Source organism: Haliotis rufescens, unplaced genomic scaffold (assembly GCF_023055435.1).
Source record: "Haliotis rufescens isolate VD_foot unplaced genomic scaffold, xgHalRufe1.0.p SCAF_17, whole genome shotgun sequence".
Lineage (NCBI taxonomy): Eukaryota > Metazoa > Mollusca > Gastropoda > Lepetellida > Haliotidae > Haliotis > Haliotis rufescens.
In genome coordinates, this window is record NW_025963857.1 from 9628283 (window position 1) to 9656227 (window position 27945).

General features: G+C 39.8%; 1 protein-coding gene across 3 annotated transcripts; it reads right to left on the reverse strand.

Moving 5' to 3' along the window:
- Positions 1-395: 395 nt before the first annotated feature.
- LOC124129269 (glutathione synthetase-like) lies at positions 396-27905 on the reverse strand. 3 transcript variants are annotated; one of them, XM_048397529.1, is made up of 13 exons: positions 27744-27905; positions 25019-25125; positions 18136-18322; positions 17255-17330; positions 10868-11007; positions 9576-9618; positions 8522-8595; positions 6150-6314; positions 5657-5726; positions 4229-4420; positions 3103-3184; positions 2147-2336; positions 396-1740 (listed from the first exon to the last, which is right to left on the reverse strand). In XM_048397529.1, exons 2-13 carry the CDS (start codon positions 25107-25109, stop codon positions 1608-1610), a joined length of 1443 nt encoding a protein of 480 aa, XP_048253486.1. In that variant the 5' UTR covers positions 25110-25125; positions 27744-27905; the 3' UTR covers positions 396-1607. The 3 variants fall into 3 exon arrangements, with proteins under 3 accessions (XP_048253486.1, XP_048253487.1, XP_048253485.1); XM_048397530.1 differs by lacking the exon at positions 27744-27905 and adding an exon at positions 27214-27360; XM_048397528.1 differs by lacking the exon at positions 27744-27905 and having other exon boundaries at positions 25019-25334.
- Positions 27906-27945: the final 40 nt, after the last annotated feature.

Sequence of the window (27945 nt, forward strand, 5' to 3'; positions counted from 1 at the left end):
ATTGAAGCAAGTTTACTGCTTTACATGTGCATCCTTGTTGGCTTTGCCATGCAGACCTCTATTGTTTGGGTCTAGGAATTGAATTGGGCATGTGACCTAACACACAGAAATTACATGACCCATGATTTCAAAACACACAGAACTGTCTACATACTGTCCCTTAAATGGCTAGTGCCAGGCAGGGACACAACAAGTACCATGTCATGTCTAATGTCTGTTGGTATGAGGCGGCCGGGGATTACTAGATGTTGATTTGTTTCTAGGGTCATGTTTGTTTGTTTGTTGTTTAACGCCACACTCAGCAATATTCTAGCTATATGACGGCAGTCTGTAAATAATCGAGTCTGGACCAGACAATCCAGTGATTGACATCATGAGCATCGATCCATGCAATTGGGACCGATGACATGCATCAAATAAGTCAACGAGTCTGACCACCCGATCCCGTTAGTCGCCCCTAAGACAAGCATAGTCGCCCTTTACAGCAAGCATAGGTTGCTGAAGACCTATTCTACCCTGGGTCTTCATGAGCCCGAGGGGTATGTACCATGTACTCTGTGTGTGAGCCTATGTACCCTGATCCTGTATGCTAACGCACAGGGTACATCACACAATATACACACCAAAGGACCGGTTCACCATGAAGTTATCATACCGGCATAAATTTCTCTGCATTTACCAGCATGGTATATCAAATTTGTACCTCATCTCACACATGGGAAAACTTTCCCATTCAGTAACCAATAAGAAACAATTATCTTAATACAAGGTAAGATCATTCCTGTTATATGACATACCATCAACATAATTCTGTAATATTCATCTGGTTATCGTTATCAGATATACATAACATTCAGAATGGATAACATAATAAAACATAAAAATACCCAACCTGTTTAAAGCCCTTCAAAATGAGACACTTACACTGCTATGTAGTAGCTGCCTTATAGTAACAAGGGCAATGTCCATACAACAGACTAAACTGCCTAAATCTTCCATGCAGATATGACCTTCACCTCAATGAGTAAGCATTTCAGCTGTAAAAATAGATACATGAGATGCTCTACTGCAAATGTGGCACAAAAACATAATAATATTCAAAATGCTTACTGATGAAAAAACATTAAGAGACCAGCCATCAGATTCCCATTTAAAGATACAGAGACAGAGCAAGGGACCATCTGATTCCCATTTGATGATACAGAGAGTGAGCCAGCGACCATCTGATTCCCATTTGATGATACAGAGAGTGAGCCAGCGACCATCTGATTCCCAACTGATGATACAGAGAGTGAGCCAGTGACCATCAGATTCCCATTTGATGATACAGAGAGTGAGCCAGCGACAATCTGATTCCCATTTGATGATACAGAGAGTGAGCCAGCGACCATCTGATTCCCAACTGATGATACAGAGAGTGAGCCAGTGACCATCAGATTCCCATTTGATGATACAGAGAGTGAGCCAGCGACCATCTGATTCCCAACTGATGATACAGAGAGTGAGCCAGTGACCATCAGATTCCCATTTGATGATACAGAGAGTGAGCCAGCAAGGAGATGGGAGATTTATCAGTTTTTTCCGCACTTTGCAGGAGATGCTTGTGTCTAATCTGTGCTGACGAGGAACGGTGTATCAAGACCTGCAAATCCAGCACATATTCCACCCTCATCTGTTCCTAGAACCTTGGTCCTCAGCATGTGGCCACACTGTGTGTTCATACTTTCCTCTGTTGCAGACCTGACAATACAAGTTCATCATCAGACACACACCACAAGTATATCATCAGCAATAACACAAGTACACCAGACACAACACAAGGTTGGTTTGTTTGTTGTTAACGCTGCACTAACCTTTATAAAAAGGCTGTAAATAATTGAATCTGGACCAGACAATCACCAAAAACATGTCCGACAACAGAATGACATTATCAGACAAGTACAAGAAGGGTACCTATGGCTTGTGGGGATACACCCATATATACCCAATTGATGGTAATTTACACTTAGTGCATAAGTGCATGAAGAAACTTAAGGGTTTAGCAGATATACCTTCCTAAAATATATCCAATATAGACGGTGTATCCAGGTCATTCATTACATCAGACAGCAGAAAAGGCATCCTTAGGTTTAGGGTATTTACCTACCCAATATACACTCCATATATCCCCAGTTCACTGATGACATCAGATAGGACAAAAGGTATCCCTGGCTTGAGAAGATAGTTCTTTTGAGACTTGGGAAATATTCTCTCCATCAGGATGTAGGCATTTCGCTCTTCTGATTTCTGGTGTGCCTCCAAGAACTTGCTGATGTCTTTTCCATATAGGTTGTTTCCTAGCAACAGACAGAAGACATATCACAGACAGAGGACATATCACAGACCGAGGACATATCACAGACAGAGGACATATAACACACAGAAGACATATCACAGACAGAAGACATATCACAGACAGAGGACATATCACAGACCGAGGACATATCACAGACAGAAGACATATCACAGACAGAGGACATATCACAGACCGAGGACATATCACAGACAGAGGACATATAACACACAGAAGACATATCACAGACAGAAGACATATCACAGACAGAGGACATATAACACACAGAAGACATATCAGAGACAGGAGAGATATCACAGACAGAGGACATATCACAGACAGGATATATCAGACACAGGACATATAACACACAGAGGACATATCACAGACAGAAGACAGATCACAGACAGGAGACATATCACAGACAGAGGACATATCACAGACACAGGACATATAACACACAGATGACATATCACAGACAGATCACAGACAGACAGATCACATGACAGGAATCAAAATAGACATTTCAGGCAGGTCACAACACAAACACAAGATATATCACAAACAGAGGTCGTATGATAAAGGACATTTCAGACAGGGGACATAACACATCCAGAGGACATACCACAGATTGAGGACATATATCATTGACAGAAGGCATGCCACAGACATGACATATCAGACAGAGGTCACATTATTTTCAACAGAGCCAAACCATTTTAGGGTTTTTCTTGTCTGTAACTTTCCGAAGCAGTGTTTAGTAGACTTACCTCCCCCTTCCCTCTGCGGCTTGAGGACGTACTTGTCTGGGTCAGTCTTCCCTATCTCCACGCCCTTGTCCCCGTCTGGACCCTAGTCACCATAGAAAGTGATATACGTGTGATATAAGTATGATACATCTACACACACAATGGTTCTTGCATCTCTGTTCTCATGTACGTCAGCTTGTGTCTCAGTTCTCATGTACGTCTGCTTGTGTCTCTGTTCTCATGTACATCTGCTTGTGTCTCTGTTCTCATGTACGTCTGCTTGTGTCTCTGTTGTCATGTACATCTGCTTGTATCGCTGTTCTGTTGTATGTCTGCTTGTGTCTCTGTTCTCATGTACGTCTGCTTGTATCATTGTCATGTTCATCTGCTTGTGTCTCTGTTCTGTCGTGTGTCTGCTTGTATCTCTGTTCTTATGTACGTCTGCTTGTGTCTCTATTCTCATGTATGTCTGCTTGTGTCTCTGTTCTCATGTACATCTGCTTGTGTCTCTGTTCTGTTGTATGTCTGCTTGTGTCTCTGTTCTCGTGTACATCTGCTTGACTCTATTCTCATGTATGTCTGCTTGTTTCTCTGTTCTTATGTACGTCTGCTTGTGTCTCTATTCTCATGTACGTCTGCTTGTGTCTCTATCCTCATGTACTTCTGCTTGTGTCTCTGTTCTGTTGTATGTCTGCTTGTGTCTCTGTTCTCATGTACATCTGCTTGTATCGCTGTTCTCATGTACGTCTGCTTGTGTCTCTATTCTCATGTACGTCTGCTTGTGTCTCTATTTTCATGTACTTCTGCTTGTATCGCTGTTCTTATGTACGTCTGCTTGTGTCTCGGTTCTCATGTACGTCTGCTTGTATCGCTGTTCTTATGTACGTCTGCTTGTGTCTCGGTTCTCATGTACGTCTGCTTGTGTCTCGGTTCTCATGTACGTCTGCTTGTGTCTCGGTTCTCATTACGTCTGCTTCTTTCGCTTTTCTTATGTACGTATGCTTGTATCGCTGTTCTTATTTACGTCTGCTTGTGTCTCAGTTCTCATGAACATCTGCTTGTGTCTGTTCTCATGTACATCTGCTTGTGTCTAAGTTCTCATGTATGTCTGCGTGTACTCACACTGTCCTAAAGAAAAATTACTCACCAAATCTAGGCTATGCAGCTTCACAAATGTAGCTCGGATTCTCTTCACTGCAACTGGGTCTTTAATGAATTGTTCCACTGATCCAGGTAAGGTCAGCTCTTGTTGAATTTTCTTTGTTCCAGCTAGTTGATATTGGATGGAGGGACACTTGATGGCTAATGAACGTTCCATCTTTAGTCTAGCATCCCATTCCTGAAACAGTGATCAATGTGCTTGCTTGGTGTTTGTCTGAAAGAAGGACTTTTATATCACAAACACTGTTTCAGTTCACCCAGTATGTCCAACAAACAATTGTTAGTTTTCAGTAAATCCTTTCACACTTTTGTCTATTTGTTTATTGTTCAACGCCACACTCAGTCACATTCCAGCCTTATGATGACAGCAAATAAATAATTGAGTTTGGACCAGATAAGCCAGTGATTTATATTACAATCCTTGACGTCACACTATAACAACACACAAATCTTCAAGTCTGACTGCCCAATCAAATAAGACACCTCTTATGACCAGCATAGATTGCTGGCAACCTATTCTTTCCCCGACTTCCCAGGGAAACAGCAACAGTGTCCAACCCAGAATTGAAAATCAAGGGGGGACTTGTTCCCCCATCATGTAGAAAATAGGAGGGATTTTGAAAAAGAAGGGGGGATAATTGCTTTCTTCAAAAGTGTCTTATTTTGTATTATGTACTGGAACATCATCATATAATAGTGTTCCAGATCAGAATAAAGAACTGAAATGAATAACAATGCTTTGTGCTTTTTTCTATTTTGATTAAAAAAGTCTGTAATTCTTTTGTTTTAGTGCAACATGGTCATTCACTGTTCAAAATATCATCTGCTATGACAGTCGGCGATTCATATTGTGTGATTTCAGAAACGAAACTAAAACGAAATTAAAATGCTCAAAAATATTTTCATAACTATTCAAGATAGAATATTTATTGTCTTTAAACATCTTGTCAAAGGTTTTTGATTACTAAACAACAAAATACAACATAATTTTCATCAAAGTTTTGATACGTTTTCTACTAAAGTAAATCAAATTTCGTTTCCTATGCCAATCCTGTCGATAATTTATTCAGCAACCCAAGGAACGTCACTTGTGTTCGAACGTCGGTTGTTATCAATCGGTCTTCGACAGTTGTTTACAATGTTTGCTGTGAACTCTCTTTCTTCGTTAATTGATTAAAGATTTAGTGAGTATTGAATCTAAAGGTAGGGATAAACAGCTGATAAAGTAAGTGACTGTACAAGAAATTACTGTGCGCGACAGATCGCGCTTTGATTTTTTTATGAGGGGCGATTTGATTTTTTTTAGCGTGAATCGCGCATTCGCGCGGCCTGGGTTGGACACTACAGCAACATCAAATATCTGCAGTGTAAGGACTTACAGGACTTTGGCAGGTCTCATAGACATGACACATACCTTATGTGTCGGGAAGGCATCCGGCTCATACCCAGTACGCAGATACACCACGGCCACTTCATCTCCATCACTAGAGAGCAATTAGAAAAGCCTTCAACAGCAATAGAAACATAAGATACTGAAGCTCACTTAAATTTTACAAGATGTCGACAATGAGTTGGGTTTAACACTTAACACCCTCTTGAAAAGTTTTGCTGTTTTCCCTAAATGTGCCTTAATGAACAACACAGAATAGTCTCCTCTTTCAACAACAAAAGCCATAGAAAAATAAGCTTTGAATATCGGTAAAGCATACTAACACATAATATAGTGATCCTAAACAATCACAGGAAGAAATAATCTCATATGTAATCATAATCGCAGTAACAAACAAATAATACGGTACTCTGACAGGCTGCTGGCCACTAAGACATCGTGACATGTGAAGGTGAGCTACAGTAATGTCGTGTCAGATGCTTGATATTTGGGCCTTGGAAAAAGGCTGACCACTTACACCATCAATCTCTTATCTTCTGTCAGGGAGGCGTTGTTGTAGATGTCTAGGTACGTGCGACGTAGTACCCGAACTCCATGGTTTAGTGAGTAGGCTTTGAACTCCAGGGCACGTTGGTCAAAGATGTTCCGCTCTGCCTCACTCACAATGAACAGTAGGACTGCCCTGGAAAATGGAGCATGAACAGGCTAAAGGAGTGAGTGAGTGAGGTTTTTTACCTTGCACAATGTGGTAGCAAAGTCCAAAAGAACATAGACATTTATCATTTGGGTGAAACCAACGAGCATGGGTATGGTCTTGATGGATCATAAACTGGGTGAATCACACTTCCAGCAGATCCAGACAGTATAGAGATAGAGTGAGTGAGTGTGGCTAAATGCTGCTCTGAACAATATTTCAGTTTAATCACTGCATGTCAACTTAATGCTGGAGTAGTGAGTGAGTGAGTATGGTTTTAAGCCGCTTTTAGCAATATTCCATCAAAATCACCCGAGGGACACCAGAAATGGGCTTCACTCATTGTACCCATGTCGGGTATCGAACCCGGGTCTTCGGCGTGACGAGTGAATGCTTTAACCACTAGGCTACCCAACCGCCCCTAATGCTGGAGTAAGCCTGAAGAGGAGCAAGGCCATGCTGACAGACCAAGGATCATAATCATAGACAAGCTAACATCAAACATAAGATTGTTGTCAAAGGGCCACAACTGTGCACATAAATGTAGAGATGGCAGAGAACATGGGCCCAATCATGACCAAATAGTCATGAGGAAGACAGGCGTCCAGTTTAAAACTAAACTAAATACTGTGTGGACATCAGAGTTAAGCTGTCACTAACGAGTTACGTCCAACATGGAGCAACGTTGTAACTTTGTCTTTGTAACATCACTTAGTTTGTTTGTTGTTTAATGCCGCACTCAGCAATATTCCAGCTATATGACGGCAAACTGTTAATAATCGAGTCTGATCCAGACAATCCAGTGATTGAAATCATGGGCATCAATCCACGTAATTGGGATACGATGACATGCATCAACCAAGTCAGCGAGCCTGACCACTCGATCCCATTAGTCGCCTCTTACGACAAGCATGGGATGCTGAAAAGTATTCTATCCCAGGTCTTCACGAGGCTGCACCAAATTATTAATTGCATTGACATAAACATGTTGTGAATGAAGTTCAACCATGGTTCATGGAAGGAACAGTATGATCACAGATTTGTTGAATGGACATCTTGTTTGTCTCACAGACGACTGATATACATACTCACCGCCAGAAATAACGCGAACCATAGAAACATATAGAGAAGTTCGTACTTTAAGAAGACAAGTTTCCAGTGTGTACCAATAAATGACAAAACTAACAAACAGTCAAGTGTTACCACAGAGTGACTTTACTTTCATCAAGATACCCTTCAAGTGATTTCCAAACCTTACACGCTAATCCTACACAAGACAAAAGGTGCATCTCTTGTAATGTGTCTATGACATCACATGTGATGCGTCCACGAGTGTTGATTCACACAACATGACAGTATGTCCGTTTTGCATCAATACACTCTAATATCTCTTGAGTCTATGAGTGAGTGAGTGAGTATGGTCTTTGTGCCACTTTTAGCAATATTCCAGCAATATCAAGGCGGGGGCCACAAGAAATGGGCTTCACACATTGTACTCATGTCGGGAATCCAACCCGGTTCTTCGGCGTGACGAGCGAACGCTTTAACCACTAGGCTAACTGACGGCCCTTTGAGTCTATGAGTAATTGTTCATATAAAAACCAACATATATGGTATTTAAGCTTCTTTTGTCGGGGAGTAAAGTTATATATCCCAAAACAGGTGAGTGGTTCGTCATAGCCTGACATCTTAAGATTCATTCCACACATCACATGGTATACTATCCTATACTGGCAAGTTAATATGAGAAGGTGAGCTACGAACACAGGGTACTAGTTGTTGATGCTGGTACTCTGGCAAATTGCTGAACAAAAGTTATGTTAATAATGTGAAGAAGACCTACAATGTGTGAATGAGTGATTGAGTGAGTATGGTTTTACGCCACTTTTTACATCATGGTTTGTGACCTACAATAAAGGTGCAACCTTACTTACTGTTTTCGGTCCCATGAAGATCCGGGTTAGAATAGGTCTTCAGCAACCCATGCTTGCCGTAACAGGCAACTATACTTGTCGTAAGAGGCTCACTGACTTTGTCGATGCATGTCATCGATCCCAATTGCGCTGATCGATTCTCATGTTGTCAATTACTATATTGTCTGGTCCAGATTCGATTACTTACAGACCGCTGTCATATAGCTGGAATATTTCTGAGTGCGGCGTTAAACAACAAACAAACAAACAAACAAAACTTACTGTTTTCGGCCATACAGCTCCCAGGCCTTGACCATGCCCTGAGCTAGTCCCAGTGCAGGATCGTTGTCCGGGACCTGGCAGGCAAATGTTACTAAATTAACATGTCATCTGTTATCTGTGTCATGTGCAACTTTTTTCTTGAAGTGAAAATCATAATAATCAAATAATTTTTTTCAAAATAAAATGATTTAATACATTCAAAATGAAGTAATATGGCACTGTAGCTCACCTGTATATGTTGTCAACATTAAAAAATGGCCAAAGTTTTAAAACCAAAGACAGACACTGAACGAAACTGCATGTCAGCATTAGGTTCAAATATTAGTTAGCAACTAACACTAAAATGTAACAAAATTAACAAGATCCGATGTCATCATAAGGAGAAACATGTATGACAACAAAGTTGTGTTCCCTAAATCTTCCAATTTCAGAAGAGTAGTTTACAGGGGGGAAAAATAAATTTTGAGAAAATATTAGGTAACGGTCAAAACAAGATTAAATTCAAATTATTGCAAAATACAGAACATAGATGTTGAGCACTACAACTAACTACACATGTACCAAATTTCATGCCATTTTGAAAGAAAGTAATGGCCACAAAGAGTTTGTACAATATGGCTGCTGTGGCGGCCATATTGAAAATCTGATTGAAACCGAAACCTCTCGAACAAATTGGGATGTCATCATTCAGCTTCATTGGTGCAGTGGCATCTGAGAAAAAAGTGTTTACGAAGGAGGACACACGATGGACGCCGGACAAACAGGCCAAGACATTAGCTCACTTGATATTAAGCCATATGAGCCAAAAAGTCAGAATATTTGAATGCTAGAGTCTGTTTTCCAAAACCGAATACAGCTTAGATGATCAGTGAGCTAATGAAATGCTGTTTTAAGCTATTCATGCTATATCATGCCTGTCTATAAAAATAATTATATCCGGATTCAGACCATGGATCCATTAAGCTGAAGTGTACAAGTGTTGCTTGGCACCTATTCTAATCATGCTCCCATCCTGGACTCCCCAAGGGGGCTCCTGCAAGTGTGTCCTACTTACCTCCTCTGTATCATACTGCTTCCCCATCATGTCCAGGATAAACCTGCAACACAAAACTCATGTAAACCATAAATGTCACATCAGTTAAATCTGAGGTTTCTAGCCCCGCCTGAGGAACCTCACCTAACTCCCAAATTTGCCCACCTTGAATCCCAAATCTGCCCCCCCATGAATCCTGAATACTATTTAATTAACACCAATCACACTCTACAAAGGCAAAATGTCAATCACAGATGAAAACCAAGTGCAGATCCAGCATTTTTAAAAGGAAGGGGTCAAAACAATTATCAAAATCTTCTCTCAGATAATTTTACTGCCTACATTTGGTTTTCAAAAGAGGGGGGAAGGGTTCAGAACCCTGGATCTGGATCCGCCTATGAACACCTATAGAACATGTTCCTAGGGTAGAAAGGGTCAATCTGAAGTTAAATTATTGAAAGACTATCGAAAACAATTAAAAAGTATAAAAAGAATATTTACTGGGTACATACCTAGAACAATTTCATAGCGTCTTGCATACCACACTACATACCCTTTAAGTTGACCCCTGAGTCAGGTAAGAACTGTGGACAGCTATTGCTGGTATCATCAACTGAGAGTTTGTCATAGCATCATAGCCCTGAGGTTTAGCCTTGTTCAAGGACTGACACAGGATGTACAGCCAGTGCATAAATCAAGCAATAAGCTCTTATAACATGAGGGGCACGGGTGGCCCAGTCGTCTTAGGCGATTCGCTGTGCAGGGTTGCGTCCCTTGGGCACGCCAGAAACCTATGATTGTGGGTTCAAATCCTGGTTCTAGGTTATGTTTCTAGATTTGTCAGCACCATACCCGTGCTCGTGGGTTTCAATGAAGTAGTAAACGTCCGAGACCTGCATCACTTCGGGCTTTCCTCCCACATTAAGCTGTCATACCGTGATATAACTGGAATACTGTAAAAAGCGGCGTTAAACCCAACTCACTCACTCACTCTTTCAACAAGGATGGGGTATTAGAGATATTCAAAACAGGAGTGTGTTGCAATATCCACCAGCCATGATCAACTCATTAAGTCATATAACAGGGTATTCCGAATGACACTTATGGTCTTTTAACAGAATCCGTCAAAATCATTATCTATCTCTCGCTTCAATGGGATGCACCCCCGCACCCCCCCTCTGTATCCGCCCATGCCTGTAATTGGATATCCTCAGGTCTTTGTTCTGCGGTAGAGAGAACAAGGATCTGATTTTAATGAGATCGCTGCTCAAGCATATGACAGCGTTTGTTTTGTGTTTCCAACAGACGCCCACCTATGCAGAAGAACTGTGGATGTTGTAAGGCCGGCAAAACTGGAGGATATGGTGTTGAACTCCACCTGTTTGGGCTGGACATGGTCTGGGTCCTTCACATCCAGCATGAAGTCGTTCCGGAACAATCCTAAAGACAGGGGCTGAAATGAGAAACACTTATTTGCAACACTGAAAATATCTGAAGAAAATACAATAACACACAATGGAACGTGTAGATGAAACCACAAAGTCTACTGGACAATCAAAGAAACTACTAGCTTGAACACACAACTAGTTAACATCTTGTATCATTGTTAGGATCATTTCCTCTGCCTAACACGAGACAAGTGCAGCAAGGTCACTCTGAGGCAAAAAACAACTAAACATATCTGGCCACAAGGCTTTGTTGCTCACCTGAATTATGAAGAAATAATATGATGCTTAAAACCTTGTAACAAGCATCTATAGTGAGCTGATGCAGTAGAATCAAGGTAAAAAATACAAATTATATTTTCTAGATCCTCAGTGAAACCATAATTGACTGCCATACATGATGCCCTAACAAATCTTGAAATTAATACGTCTCCAAATTAATACGACTGCTGACCCCTAGCCAAAAATGCAACACAATATCAATGCGACCTCCCCCACCCCATCCCCAGTGGAATGATACATATCCTTACCTTAATGCAACCCTACCTTAATCCAATCAAACAGCAAATAGAACTGCTTATTATTGCTGAGGAAGTTCAAAGGCAATAAAATGATTGAACCAACAACACTTCACAGATTGGTATGCTGAGTGAGTGAGTGAGTGAGTATGGTTTTACGCCGCTTTTAGCAATATTCCAGCAATATCACGGCGGGGTACACCAAAAATGGGCTTCACACATTGTACCCATGTCGAGAATCGAACCCGGGTCTTCGGCGTGACGAGCGGACGCTTTAACCACTAGGCTATCCGACCGCCCCTGGTATGCTGAGAAGGTGTCAACAATCTGACGGCAGATGACATGACAATGGCTGTATATCTGAGGAGTGTGATGAAGCCTATCGGTGCGCGTTGGGTCATGTCAGCCCTTGATGAAGTGTTGCGTGGGTGGCGTCTGTCTGGACTGCTGGAGTGGTCAATGATGCCTAGTTTTTGACACATTTTGGCGACATAAATGCGAAGTTCCATTTATGTGAACAAAGACTACTCGCATTTTTCACATTTAATTCATGCTCGCGTTATTTTCATGATCAACAGCACTTGCCAGTAAGCATCCTTGAGTGGGCCACTGTCACGATGTTCCTTAGTTATATTTGTGTAGGTCATTAGGTTAGAGTAACTTCCCTTGGTTTACTTTTGTTCTAAAACAATAACTACCATTTGTTATCGTTAAGTTAAACTGTAAATAAATAATTTCTTAAACAAACATAAACTGAGCAATTAGCTTAAACCCTGTTATGTAGATATATGTCTTCTTTTTGCTAAAATGTAATGTTTGAAAATAAACCTACAGTTGTCTTAAAGTCCCAACCGGACTATAAATAGCGCGGTATTTTGCGAGATCTTAGTGTTTGACAGACGTTGCGATGATCGGTCAGCCAGTAATCGGTGACCCAAAATCTTGAATAACTAAAGAACGAGACAACATTCACATCCAAATCTTGGCAGACAGATTTGCCCTACACCAGTCAGTGTAACAAAAGTCACACGATATAAAAAAATATTACATTCGATCTGATGTTTGGTTGTAAAAAATCCAGTCGTCTGTGAAACAACAGAAGTGGGAGGAGTTAGCCTTCGGTCAGCTGACATCTACTGCGCGAGCGAATCTAATTATAGTAAACCACGTGGCGAACTCGCACATGGCACAACTTCTCGAAGTGTTTGTTTACTTGCAACGAAACTGCCAAGAAACTACCAAATGGCATTACAAAGACGTTAAGTTCAGTACCACAATGAACACATACCCATACAGTTTACGACTGTTTTGTGCACCGCATTTGGCGAAAACATTGTAAACGGGACTATGCAAATTAACTTATACAAAATAAATAAAAGTTATAATGTCGACAATATGTAGTTTATTTATACACAAATCTATCATCTTTGGTGGACATGTTAATATAACAGTTTACACATATACACAATATGAAGTAATTCTTGATTCGATTTCTACAAATCAGATGATCAATTTGAAATATGTAGACAGTGCTTGTTTATAGAAATATGCAGGTTATGAATAGTCGATGTTTACTTCAGGAGGCGTCTTACCTTTCAACTTATTTAGCATATTTATCACCACGTATGTTCCATAAAATCCATATTCAGAATATACAATGTATTTGAATCCACGAGCACATGCAAGATTCAAAACACAATCAGGCATAATTTCACGGCGCACACTAGTCCGAATTATCATCAACAGTTTCGTACAGTCACGAGTCAACAGTCTTGAAAAGATCCCTCGATGATTCCTCAAATCATTCCTTCTGTCCAACATCGTCCAACAGTTCTTGGAAAGAGTTTTGAGGACTACCACCACCTATGTCCCATATAATCCCGATTAGGAATGTTTGGATATAATCCACGAACATGGTTCAAAACACAATTGGGCATAATTTCCCGGCGCACACAAACAACAGTTTCGTCCAAATGGTCACGATTCAACAGTCTTGTCTTCTTGGAAAGATACCTTGGATTCCTCCATGCATTTCGTCTATCCAACATCGACCAATAGTTCTTGTAAATAGTCCTGCGAACCCCACTATTTCTGTCGTGAGGGGCGGAGCCTCGGCCAAGCCATCTTTGAGGAAATGTTGTCACACACGGGCGGCAAAAACAAAATTCACATTCCTGAATTTCCTGGAAACGATCGTCGATACTGACATTCAGATCACAATCTAAAACGTTCACTTCATCCCCAGCATCAATAAAAGTAGGGGGTTTCTCTGACGAATCTTCTTCACCGGTGACATCTACACTTGCATCACTCAACTTGTCTTCCATGGCTTCGTCAATCGTTGCATCACTTTCCCGCGTCTGAACACTGGCATCACACGACGAAACGTCCTGCACTGCGGCATCGTAATCCCATCCCGAGTAATTGAATAAACTTCGAATGGCTTCTTGTTGCATTTCATCAACATTTAGTGTAATAGTGAACTTGGATGACATCATGAAAGCGTTGAAATATATAAGCAGTGAACGAACGTGAAAGCGACCTGTCAAAATTTTCTTGGTTGTAACACCCATTAGAAACCGATAGAATTTGGAAGCGCTCATTATATGAAAGATATATTACACATCATGAAAAAGTTTGATGAATATACGATTTGTAGCGATTTAAGGAATGTTTCATTATTTACCGTGAATAAGTATCATTTCACATTACAAATAAGCATATTTAGGCATGGCTAGTCGTCATAAATCAAAATTTCAACTTATGAAAAGCACCCTCTACAACCCTCAAAATAATGGTAGCGCGTTGTTTTGGTCAGCTGTTTCTTATGTCGCGTGACCCAAGCGTTGGTGGGTAGTCTAATACACGACGGGTTGGATGGGTTGTGTTGGTCTGGAGGGTTAATGGCATTCATTGCATTCAAACAATCAAAACCGACCAATTTTGTATTATATAAACAATATATATGCAACTCAAGTTAGGTTCTCGAAAAAGTCTCAAAGTTAAACTCTTATCAAAAGCGAAAGTCACCTGTCACACCCCTATGGGTTACATAAGCCACGCCCAATTTCCCGCTTTTCACTATTTGTTGTCTGCTGATTTTATGCAACCGATCTGTAGATCTAGAGTGACGAATATTGTTAAAAATGGCAGGTATTGCTAGAATGTTAAGCGATAGTAACGGGATTAAGAGAAAATATTCAAAAGACAATCCAGAAGCTGTGAAACGAAGAAATTCGGAGAGAAAAACTTCACCACAAGGAAAAATTAACTTTTCAGCTGAAAACAGAGACGAGATTGATTTCATTTATGAACAAGCGAAGAAAATCAAAACTTTTCTTGGAGAAGGGAACCCTAATCTTGTGACAAACAAACAACTTCTCGATAATACTTTCTCATATTTTATTGAGAAAAATATCGATCCAGTCCGTGCAAACGTTTTAACAGATGATGCAAACGATGGGAATATAACTGACGAATCTTTTACGCGTGATTCTTCATTCTGCAAGTGTGAAAATACGGATGAATGCAATCAAAAGATGTTTTGTGCCTCTGAAAATGCTCTTGAAAAGCTCTGTGGTCGACTTTATTCGCACAGTTTGTCATGCTCGTTTCCTGCTCAGAAATTGGACATGAAAATGATTGGACATGTTGCCTATGTTACTTTCAGATGTGAAAAAGATCATGTGATAATATGGCCCAGTTCACCCTATCTTGGTAATAAATATTTGGTAAACTCTCGCATGTGTCATGGATACCTTGTGTCTGGAATGTTACCCAATCAGTACGACAGATTTGCGAAAGCAGCTGACATTGGAAGACTTGGTTCAGCTTACATATCTGACATGTTTTCAAACTATAAAGAAGTCGTTTGTGATTTAAGTCGTGAATCATGCGAGGATGCACTTTTAGAAGAAATTGTGACCTACCCGAATATGGATGGAATTAATATTCTCACTGACGCTCGCCATGCCACACGGAAAAACTCCCGTTTTACTGATGTTGTTTGCATTGGAGCTAACACTCACAAAGTTATCAGGACGGAAACTGTATCAAAAGTAGACAATGCCTGCACACAAAAACACGAACTTATTGGAACTCAGCGTATCTATGAATATCTTGATAGTGTTGACAATGGTGTCGGAGTACATGTGAAATTACATTGTCATGACAGGAATTCGGTCATAAATAAATTTATCAGGGAGGAGCGCCCTGATACAACGTCAACAAATGACACATGGCATGCTACGAAAAATGTTACAAAGGAGGTTAAATGTGTGTGTTTGGGTCCAAAATACAAAGAGGATGTGACGTGGCATCGCGAGTTATCGGACAAAGCAGGAAGTATCAAGACTCATTTTTATTGGTGCATTAGGAACTGCGATCAAGATGCCAACAAGCTCCGCGATAATATTATGAATGTGGTCAATCATTACAAGGATATCCATAATAACTGTTCAGAAACGTCGAGATGTAGACAAGACGCGCACTATGAATCATCCAAAACACTTATTTGTGACCCAAAGGCTGAGCTACTTCTGTGTCAAGCTTTGAAAAATACTGTTGTGTATAAACATACCGACGACTACGTTCATTGTATGGACACGTTTTTTGTTGAAAGTTTCAACAATTCACTGCTACAATATCATAACAAAAGAATTAATTTTTCTGACGATGTTTATCGTTTTCGGACGAATATGGCAGTATTAGACTGGAATGAACACGTAAATAGACCAACAACATCATCAAGATATGTCATGGATGCTAGAAACCCAAAACGTCAGGCCGAGACCAAAGTCCTCAAACGGAAAACTTACAACATGTGGGATCAGATTTGGAAGGACTATGTCGCCATTTTCCTCGAGTAAACGTAGGTAAAAAAAATTTAAATGATTTTAATAGATTAACAACGTTAATTTGTTACCTACGATGATGTGCATAATGGTGTTCACCTGTTGCCGATTACCACATGTATTTTAGATTGAGACACGTGGGTTACTATAAATAGTAAGCTCCGCCCATTTTCCTTATACGTAAAATATTTACTGCGCATGCACCCCGATTAGGCTGATCGGATGTTGGGGCTTTAAATACATGTTATCATAAATCAGTGATTATCAATATGGGTTATAATTTTTTTTAACACACATCCAGTGTGGGGAGGCTTGAATAAACATGTACTGAGAGGTTGGAACCAATCTCATTAAAATCAGACCTTAGTTCACGCTACCGCTAAACAAAGATCTGTGGACATCCCATTTCACATCACGTCAGACCGACATTTTGTGGGAAGTCAACAATAGCCAATCAGAAGGCAGCTTTCTCATGCTTTACGGGACTAGTTTCAAACTGGCGACTACACTTCGAAATATATTTTGACACATTCTCGATTAAAAATTTGAAAACTGAACAAAGGAACATTTTGAACGGCTAATGGATGGCCTAGAAGGTATGAATTGAGTCCTAAAGACCCTACCTGTCATTTGGAATACCCCTTCAAGGTTGCATGATTAGAAAACAAATTCTGACTGTCACTTTCCTGATCTGGTAAGCGACAGTCTGATTGGTCGGATGAAAGGTCATTCTGACGTGACCTGTAGGGCTTCAACACACATTTACTGTGGGGCTTCAACACACATTTACTGTGGGGCCTCAACACACATTTACTGTGGGGCCTCAACACACATTTACTGATACAAAGGCCTACAGTATAAACATGTTCAATAACACTACATACCTGGGTGTACCCCTCCCCCCTCACTTTTGTGTAAATCTTCCACAGTCCTTGTGTAAAGTCATCCACCTGCAAAACACTGCAATGGGAGAAAACAGATGAGTGAGAGTATTTTACAGTACAATATTCCCTGTATGTCAAGGGGGCCTGTAAATATAAATATCTAGATACATTACAACAATGACTGAGAGCATAAGTAGCTATCCACATCATACGGTGCAAAAACACGGGAGTCGGACTGAGAGCATAAGTAGCTATCCACATCATTGGGTGCAAAAACACAGGCGTCGGACTGAGAGCATAAGTAGCTATCCACATCATTGGGTGCAAAAACACAGGAGTCAGGTAAGACACGGTGCTTGACAACTGACTCCCATTTCAGTTGGACTCTTATGACAAGCACTCATTAGTGGAGACCTCATCTGTCCTGGACGCCCCAAAGGGATACATACAAGGCGAGCAGAGTATGGTGGCATGCAACATGGCAGTCATGGATGGTCAAGTGAGGACACAGCCTTTTGGAAAAGTAGGAGTGCATTTAATATAAAAATGACTGGAAATAATTATTGGTGAGTGAGTGAGTATGGTTTTATGCTACTTTTAGCAATACTCCAGCAATATCACGGCTGGGGACACCAGAAATGGGCTTCCCACATTGTACCCATGTCGGGAGTCGAACCTGGGTCTTTGGCGTGACAAGAGAACGCTTTAACCACTAGGCTACCCCACTGCCCAGAAATAATTTTGAAAACAATTTATGTTGGTTAGCCCCAAACTAGTCAAATACTTGTTATGTTGGTTGAAAACATGTCAGTACATTTGCTAAATAATTTAGCTCTAGGTGTTTTATATGATTAGAGTGCTTCAAAATAGCTTGTACTTACTTCTTAAGGGACTTTTCCAGGAAGTTGTGATCATGGGCTACTTTATGAATGAGTCTGTTGAAATCCAGCATGCAGTCCACGGCCTGTTGGAAGCATGCCCGGGGCACCACACTGGGGAACAGGGTGAAGGGGGCACACTCAGCCAGCATGGAGCCCTTCTCTCCCTGCAGGGACTTCATACTGATTCCTAGGGAGTGAGACAGTCAGTGAGTGAGTGAGGGTTTGTGCAGTAGTCACAATATGAGTGAGTGAGTGAGTGAGTGAGTGAGTGAGTGAGTGAGTGAGTGAGTGAGTGAGTGAGTGAGAATATTCTAGCAATATCACGACCAGGGATACCTGTTTTACACAATTTGGGGAAAGGGCCTTTGGCGTGATGAGCGAATGCTTCTACCACTAGGCAACTTCATCACATCTGAAGAAGTCAAACCAGTGGTCGACACCGTCAGCATCTATTCATCATCTATGGAAGTTAGTACAATGACGTCTAAGAAAAGATGAGATGGAGTACGCACAGGGATTTATCTAGCATGTTAAACAAATTTATCTAAATTTTTCTAATGCCTGTGGTGAATTGAGAAAAACACATGTTTTTGTCCAAACGTCTAAACCTTTTAAGATTCTTATGTTCTTTATTTAGAGGTATTCTGACAGTGTTAAACAAGTCACTTTTTCAAAAACATTACATATTGCTTATATAACACATACATATTTTGCCATTGCTTCTCAATGTGTGAAGGGGGCACGGGTGGCCCAGTCGTCTAAGGCGCCATGATTCGCTGTGCAGAGTTGCGTCCCTTGGTCACGCCAGAAACCTATGATTGTGGGTTCGAATACCGGTTCAACCCGATTATGTTTCTAGGTTTGTCAGCACCATACCCGTGCTCATGGGTTTCACCGAAGTGGTAAACGTCTGAGACCTGCATCACTTCGCTCTTTCCTCCCACATTAAGCTGACAGGCCATGATATAACTGGAATACTGTTAAAAGCGGCGTAAAACCCAACTCACTCACTCACTCACTCACTCAATTTGTGAAGGTAATATGATGAAATATCATGGCAGACTAGTGTGCAATAAGACACACTTTGCATTTTCTTCACTATATATTGTATATGACAGCATTCACTTTGGTGACATCAAGTCAAACTACAGATAAGCAGCGTATTTGCATAAAATACCCCAAAAAAGTATTCAAAACCCAGTTACTTTCAATTAACTTGCGTACAGAAACACATGCATTAAATGGAAAACTCAATTGTTTGAAAACAGCACGCGTAAATACCCAATGAGTGAGTGAGTGAGTATGGTTTTATGCCGCTTTTAGCAATATTCCAGCAATATCACAGCGGGGTACACCGGAAATGGGCTTCACACATTGTACCCATGTCGGGAATCGAACATGGGTCTTCGGCGTGACACGCGAACGCTTTAACCACGAGGCTACCCGACCGCCCGAATACCCAATGAAGTTCTTTCAGCATGCGTACAACAGAGCTTTCAGAAACACAATTACAAGCTATTTTACTTTCCGAGTCAAGCCTATTTTCAGAACCGGTATATACATCTAAAACATGATTTCATTAAAAAATTTTAATCTCAAAGTGCTTACTCATTTTGGGAAAAAAACAATAGAGTGATGATTAGATGAGTGAAAACAAATTGGTTACCCAATGAAAAATGTAATAACCCAATTAAAACAGAACCCTAGAGTAAAACCTCAATTGCTCAAAAAATTATCTGCAGCTTTGAATATTGACCAAGAAAAAACAAATGAGAGCAATGGTAAGGCCCTACACAAATGCCAAATTTCAATACGTTCTGAAGTCTGAATAATAGTCATTACAGGGTTTTACATATGGCTGTCAGGGTGAAACGGGAGTACACGAGGGTCAAAATATGCCCCAGCGAAGTTCATCATGCAGACATGACAGAGTCATCAGCAAACATTAAATTTTCAATATGGTCACCAAAGCTATCCTTCAACATGCATTCATACTGTTTTGTCATAAGTTAAAAATTAATAATTTTTAATATGAAGTTTACACGATATACAGCTTTTTCCATTAGATCAGTGGTCGGTCACATGACCATGATATTGACGTCCGTAAGTGTATGAACGACACAATTTGACGTTCATACATTTTTCCACGAGACTGTGTTCTTGAAATGATGTAAACACTGATGAACACTGATAGGTATAATATTAGGTATAATACATGGTAAAAGAGCTTCCTTCACATACTTAGCTACATTTCTGAATATACAGTCATTTTGGTTATTTAAGACAAACACAAAATGGACTTCATCCTCAATACAACCATTGTTACATAGCCAACAAAAGCGTTGTGAATAAACAAAATCCTCTCTTCTGCCCAGATAGGCAATTCACTTAATAATCTCAACAGGCACAGCATACGTCTATGGTCTCTATATAACCAAATCCATAAATGTCAAAGTAAATATTTAACATGAGTTGCCCAAGTACTTCTACCACATTCATCCAGCTTCTTCATTAACAAATAACACTGTCGGGGATATCTTTCATCATTCACTAATATGTTTACACCAGTATTTAACACACTTCATATGATAATGCACATGCAAACCTTATCTTCCACATTCAGCAAATATAGCTGTGCTTGATACGTATTTACCAACTCCTAAAACAAATTTATAAAACATAGTATGAAAAGTTTCGACAATTTGACTAGCTTTGCAACCCCAGATCTCTGCACCATAAAGAAGAATTGGCTTTATCTTAATATCAAACAATTTAAATAAAATATTAACTGGCATACATGTATTTACAAAGTGAAACTGCAATTGTTTAATGGCAAAGAAAGCCTTTTGGCTTTAATCTTGAGGGTATCAATGCATTTAGTCCAAGACAATCTATTTGAAAACAGAACACCCAGATAACTATAGTAAGTACTAACAATGAAACGTTTATCATCATGATCATTCAAAAACCATCATTCATCATACCTTTGAGTACAAGCCTCTTCTGGAAACCAAAATTTCGGTTTTAGACATGTTAAATTTAAGTTCCCACATTTTACACAAATTGAATTAAATATCAATTTTTCCTTGCAGACCTATTACTGTGTCATCCAATATACACAATCCTCTGCATATATAGTCTGGAAGGTAATTTAAGGTGCCGACTCAACTCAAAAGGGTGCACGGGAATCACGCACGTTGAGACGCCCAACGCTAACACCGTATTCGTGCGTGCGTGATTGCCGCGCACCCTTTCGAGTTGAGTTGATTGGTTCAGCTGTGTCATATGGTCCTGTGACGCAGGGGTAGCATTATGCAGAATGCTGTTTCAATGAATGCTCGTTCCACCCATGACGAACAGGTCTGGTTGTTGATGAAATATAGAGATAGCTAAATAGACATATTTTTTATTCATGCACCGATTGTCTTTAAATGTAATATCCAGTTATGTATGACTGTTTAATAATCTCATACCAACTTTGACTGGAGTAGGTCCGATAGTTTTTCAGATATTGTAGTAAACGTCGGTACCTTAAATTACCTTCCAGACTATAGTAAAACTAATATGGCTATAAACTCCTCTCCAATAAAAATCCCTCGCAAATCACTTCTTTCTATCATATATTGTAATTCAAGGATAAACATCGTGAACAGAAACGGACTCAACACGCAGCCATGTTGAACACCACTCAGTGATTCGAAATAATCTGAAAGAGATTTATTTGATGTCCTGATGCACACTGAATCTTAGAGTATAGATCCTTCAAAACCACCAATATACGACCGTGTATTCCATTTTTCATTATTGAATACCACAAGAGCTTTTGGTTAATCGAATCGAACGCTTTACGGCAATCAGCAAACAAACAATAAAATCTTCCCTGATGTTTAGAGAGCTATTTTTGTGCTAAACACTGTAATGTAAATATATTATCAATTGTACGGTATCCGCTTCGAAATCCTGCCTTAGCTTCAGTAATTGTGTCATAAACGTCCGCAAAAGTCTTGATGTCCACTATGCATAATCCTATTGAAAACTATAGTTAAGTATGGTATGATTGAAGTGCTGCAACATTTCACCATTTCAGGCAGAATTCCATCTGGTCCAGCCGATTTACCCAGTTTCAAGTTATGTATAGCTGATGATACTTCTTCTTCAGTTACATCAGCATTAAGGAGATTATTCATAACATCATCATTACAGTAATTGCACTCATTAATATGATGGCTGTAAATAAAAGTTTCTGCCTCATCCAGATTGTCCCCATCCACAGGTATATCAGTTAAATTAAACACATGCTGGAAATATTCGGTCCACTGCATATTGCTAGTACCTGGGCTGCCTATCACAGAAGGTGAAGAAATAATATTGTTGACGCGTCTCCAAAAGGATTTACCATTTTTGCAATTATTGACCAAATCATTTATACAATGTTCATCATGCTCCAATCTCTTTTGTCTACACAGTTCTCTGTATTTATTCTTAATTACAAAACATTCCTTCAAAAGTTCCTTACTTCCTGAGATTCTGAATAAATCAAGTTTATCATATAATGGGTAGGTTTCTCGGCAGGATAAAGCCAACGGATAAAAACAATATCTGTTGGGGTCATATGCAGATAGAGATGCAAATATCAAAGGTCAAGTAGGGACCTTTTTAAGTGTTTATAAACAAACATGGCATCGCCCTTGTCATTCGGCGATCGAGTCAGAATTAACTCATCGGGAATCTGGATAAACTAAAGGGATAATTCTATCATTATCAAAAGAACAGTCTAATATACTGAAAATCAGTGTCTAACTGTGACGTAGCTAAGGCATTTTATAAGTTTTGGCAACTTTGGAGATATAAATTTCGAAACAATTTTGTGAGGGCACTAGGCCTAGCCAAGCGGGATCAGTAGCCATATCTGTGCTTGAAATCTTTTCCACAAATTAAAATAGTTGGATTTGGCCGAAATATATTTGAATTGTTACCTTGTTTCGTTTTGTCGCGGTGTGTACGTCTGACTGCACTTAACGTTATGACAGGACAGACCGACTGTCAACAACGTCAGAACGTGGCCGTGACGTCTCAAAGACTAGGGGTAGAGGAGCATCCCTTTGACAAAGCGCAACTACTCTAGCGGACAGACCGATGGATTGCCGCAAAAGGCAAGTAAAAACAATTGTTGTTTTGCGTATATGTTGCTTCGCCACTGTATAAGAAACAGATTTTAGTTGGAACTATATTGGCTACTGTCACTGTCCGACTGACACATCACTTACCCTGTGACGCAATAAATATTAATGCGCGCATTCCAGGAAAACTCGCAATGTTTAGGTAATGTTTGTGAGTGAGGGGAAGCGATTTTCAAGCACAGAATTGAAGAATGACATTATATGATAAAGAGGTTATCACGCTTGTGTGTTTAGGGATGGTAAATATCCTGTATTAGGAATAAACACTATGTATTTAGCTCACCAAGGCTCGCTAAAAACAATGTTTATTCCTAATGCAGGATATTTACCATCCCCAAACACACTTGCGTGATAACCTCTATTTATTAAACTTTTGTCTCTTTAACTTTATACACTCATCATCGTACCAATTAGTCCGGCAAACAGTACTATACTTCTTTTTTAAAAGACCACAGGATTCAGCACAAATATGAAATACATCAACTAATTTTTCTACCGCAGACTCGATATTAAGTAGAACCTGGTGTCTGTCACTGTCTAAGAGATAAGGTGATAACATATCAGCTACAGACTGACGAAAAGTTTCAATAACAGCATCCTTTCAAACATATCTTAGTATATCTGACGATGTATTATTTTCCTCATTTTCTGCCCCATTCTCCGTAGTACTATGGTCAGTATGTACTTGTGTACTTGCAATGACATAACAATTGGAAAATGATCAGACTCACACCGTGTACGTACAGTAAAGTGGATATCTCTGGTAAATAAGTCACTTGAACATAAACAGTAATCACAGTGCCGTACCCAGCCGGGCCCCCCCCCACCCCCACCGGATTTTTGATAGAACACAGTTTTATTTGAATCATGAAAGTTGGGGTCAAGTGATACTTGTACAAATATTTGCTCCCACCCCCCGTCAAAAAAAATTAACTTCGGCCATGAATCAACCAAACTTGCTCCGTCTCCTTTAAAACAAGTGAAGCTACACTCTGTATCACCCGAACATCTCCCATTCAACATGTGAATGTTATGATTTGAACACAAATCAAGGAGTTCCTTTCCATATTCATTGCATATATCATCATGGCTTTGTCCCATCATGTACAACAAAATCGGACTAATATCCACACCTGGCATTAAGATCCCCAATCACTATATAAACTTACCATTTGGAAAACGATTAGTAATAAATAAAAAGCTTTGCTTCAGATACTCTATGCCTTGCAGTAGTCTAACATCTGTTACCCCAGAGGAGCCAGTAGGATATATATATATATATATATGTAAATACAAAGATGCAATCATGCAATGAACTAAACTACCATTTCTCAAAAACTACCAATATAATATAATATGCTGTTGTCACTTTGTGTTTTCAGGAACTATTTTATTCCGCTATACAGCTGGTTGTTGCATGGCTGTCAGTATAAACATGAAGTCACACATAGTAAATATAATTGCTTAAGATCAAGTTCTACGTCTTTTGAGGTAAAAATAGTGATATCAAAAATGTTAGAACTGAGTTTCACTTTGTGTGAGTTCATTGGAGTATAAACCTTCATAGACATAGAGTGAGGGCCAAGCTCTGACGTTCATACAGTTTGGCCCTCACTATATGAAGGTTCATACTCCAATGAACTCACTCAACGTGAATGTCAATTCTTAATTACACAACAAATACAAAGATGATAGTCATATACCTGTTGAGAGAGCAAAGTCTCTTGCTTTGTCCAACACTTCATGAAGCCTCTTATCGTCTACAGCAAACCTGCTTCCTAGACAGTCCACCATTGTTGATGCTCCTTTTCTGAAGTGAATTATAAACAGTGTTTGAAAAACCGTCGTGCAGGTGACCCATAAACGTTGCCTGCCCATCTTCAAAGTTAACTGCCGGCATTCAGACATTCGCTGAAAATATCGCATCTTGATTCAGTTGAAATAATCCAAACAATAACTTAATTAAAGGGGCACTGATCTAACGCAATTCCCTGGACTGGTTGTTGCCTTTGTTATTGTTTTTTCCCCTGTGAGTACCCGGATGATACGCAACGCAACTGAGCGTGACCAGAGACTGGGCTACCGTCTGCAAGGACAGCTAAATAAACTTGGAGGCTGGAGGCAATATTTGTTTTACGCATTTTTGCACAAACACTGATTGGTTAACTGTGATCTATAAAGATTTCGACAAAGGGCGCATGTTAATTAATTTCTTCAGCTAAAAAAAGTGCAGTGAAAGCATTTTGGGATTTCAGATTGCGTCGATAACACGATTACTAATCCCTTGTTGTCATCCACGTTTTCTCGTATAACCCTACACTTGTGTATTTGTTGTCATTCACTTGATGCTCAGTTAATGAATTTATTACAGGTACAATTAATGGTAGCACCATGAAGTGAGGTGAAATGTGTGTTATGTAATATGCACGTGGCAGACCAGCAAGAGGTGAATGATCGATTGATTTACTTATTTTTTGATTGGTCATTGTTATCTATCACTCAATGGATTTTTTAGGAACCGTGGACGTTATGAAAATAGTTGTCACGTGGGCTTTCTCAGCCGACCCTTGAGACTTAACACCTGTGTGAAACACCTGAAACAATCCAAGTGATCAGTTGAGAAACGAACACGGGATATAATATCCCGAAACGATATATATTTTTTTAAATATTTGATTGTTACAGAGACATGTGACATCGAATAAGTTTCTTTGTACAGCTGCAGACGAGTGGGATATTGTTCGTTTGTGTGGATATTCACGGATACATTCCTCGATCAAGGAAGCTGCCTAAAATTTATAAACATAAATTTGGTAGGTTGTAATTATGGTATTTGCATTTTGTTTTTCTTCATTTGCTGTAGCATTGAACTGATTCGTCCTTGTTTCTCTACGTCTTGGTTGGGAAATTCTTCAATGCGCGATAGACGTTGTTTTTACAGGTCTTTTCCTTTGTAAGCGTGTATATATTACCGTCAATTTGTAAAATGTGATTCTCTCAAGCAATTTATAAAATGTGTAAATATTTCAGTCATTTTGACTAAAAAATCTGTCCAGATTGATTAAGACGATCAAAAGGGCCTACAAACATCACAACAGATTATAATGTAGGATTAGAAGCCAAACAACATAGAAATGTACTTTTCAACGTTACATTTTCAGTCTCTTGGTGATGACATTAAACATCAAAATGTTTGGAATTCGTTATCATAATAATACAGATGGAAATGTTTTTCAGTCCCTTTGTAAAATAACTGAATATTTAGGCGTTTAATAAATTTGGAAATGTTACACATTTTGACAGTAAAAAAATATACACACTATAAAAAAAAGCAATGCTCAGGTGAAATATTTACTTTGTGTTGCAAGTCAAAATAGTGTAAACGAAAATCGCAAATTACCAAGCAAGTGACTTATCAAAACTTCATCACCATTACCGATGCTACCCACAAAGATACATTTCCTTATTATCTCGAAAACTGTATTTCATTTTGTTGATCAATGTGACCATACGTCCTTATTACTACCCATAAAAGTGACTAATGAGTTTACGAATGGCGCACTCACTGGGGAAAAACAATAACAAAGGCAACAACCAGTCCCGGGGAATTGCGTTAGATCAGTGCCCCTTTAAGAATGTACGAGGAGTTAGGATAAAATTGAATATGTAAATACATGTAGTCTTAAAATTATCTGTTGGGCAGGTGGAGGAAAATGTCATGCAGTCTGACAGAAATGTTACAGGAAGGCAGTTAATTTTGGTGTGACATACGACATAGAATCTCTCGTAAAGGAGTTGTGTGATCGGCAGGTGTGGTGACCCGAAGGATCGTAAAAGGGAGCTTGATGGAAATGGATTCCACAGGCTAAAAAAAGAATTGGAGGTACCCTATACTAACCCTAAACTTTAAAGGATCGAAGGGGCATGCGAGATCAGTGTAGCACACCATGCAGTCGGATATAATCCTCGTCCGGTGAAACCGCCTCCGTGGTCTTGTGGTAGAGCGTCCGCCCGGGGGCGGAAGGTCCAGGGTTCGATCCCGGGCCGCGTCATACAAAAAGACGTTAAAAGATTGTACTTGTTGTTACCCTGTCTGGCGCTCGGCATTAAGGGGCTAAAACAAGGACTGGTCGGCTCGGAGTCAGTATACTGTGTCTGAGTTGGGTATTCATGTTAAACTGCGGCATGGTATCTCAGTGAGCTAGCACTATAAATCGGCATCAGTCCGGACTAGTACAAGCAGCCACACACACACACACATACACGTGCATGCACGTCGCTATATAAGTGCAATAATCTTGGACGCGACGTTAAACCCAATTTCACCTCACCTCACCTCGTCCGGTGAAGTGCAGTCGTACCCATCATAAACAGTGACAAAGCAAAAAATTAATAGGCCTATCAGGCGAAATAGAACTAATGCCATACCTCCACAGTCGAGTAAAATGGTATGGCTATCTGTCCGATGTATCAAAATTAACGTATGACGTAACGGCGTTGTTGTTTCTATAGACAAACTGTAAAACAGGTAGCAAGCAAGTCGTCATTGGCAGCTGATACGGCTCAGATTTGGCGCACGCAACAATTAGAGTAACCTCCCCTAGATAAGCGCACTATTACGGACGCTTTG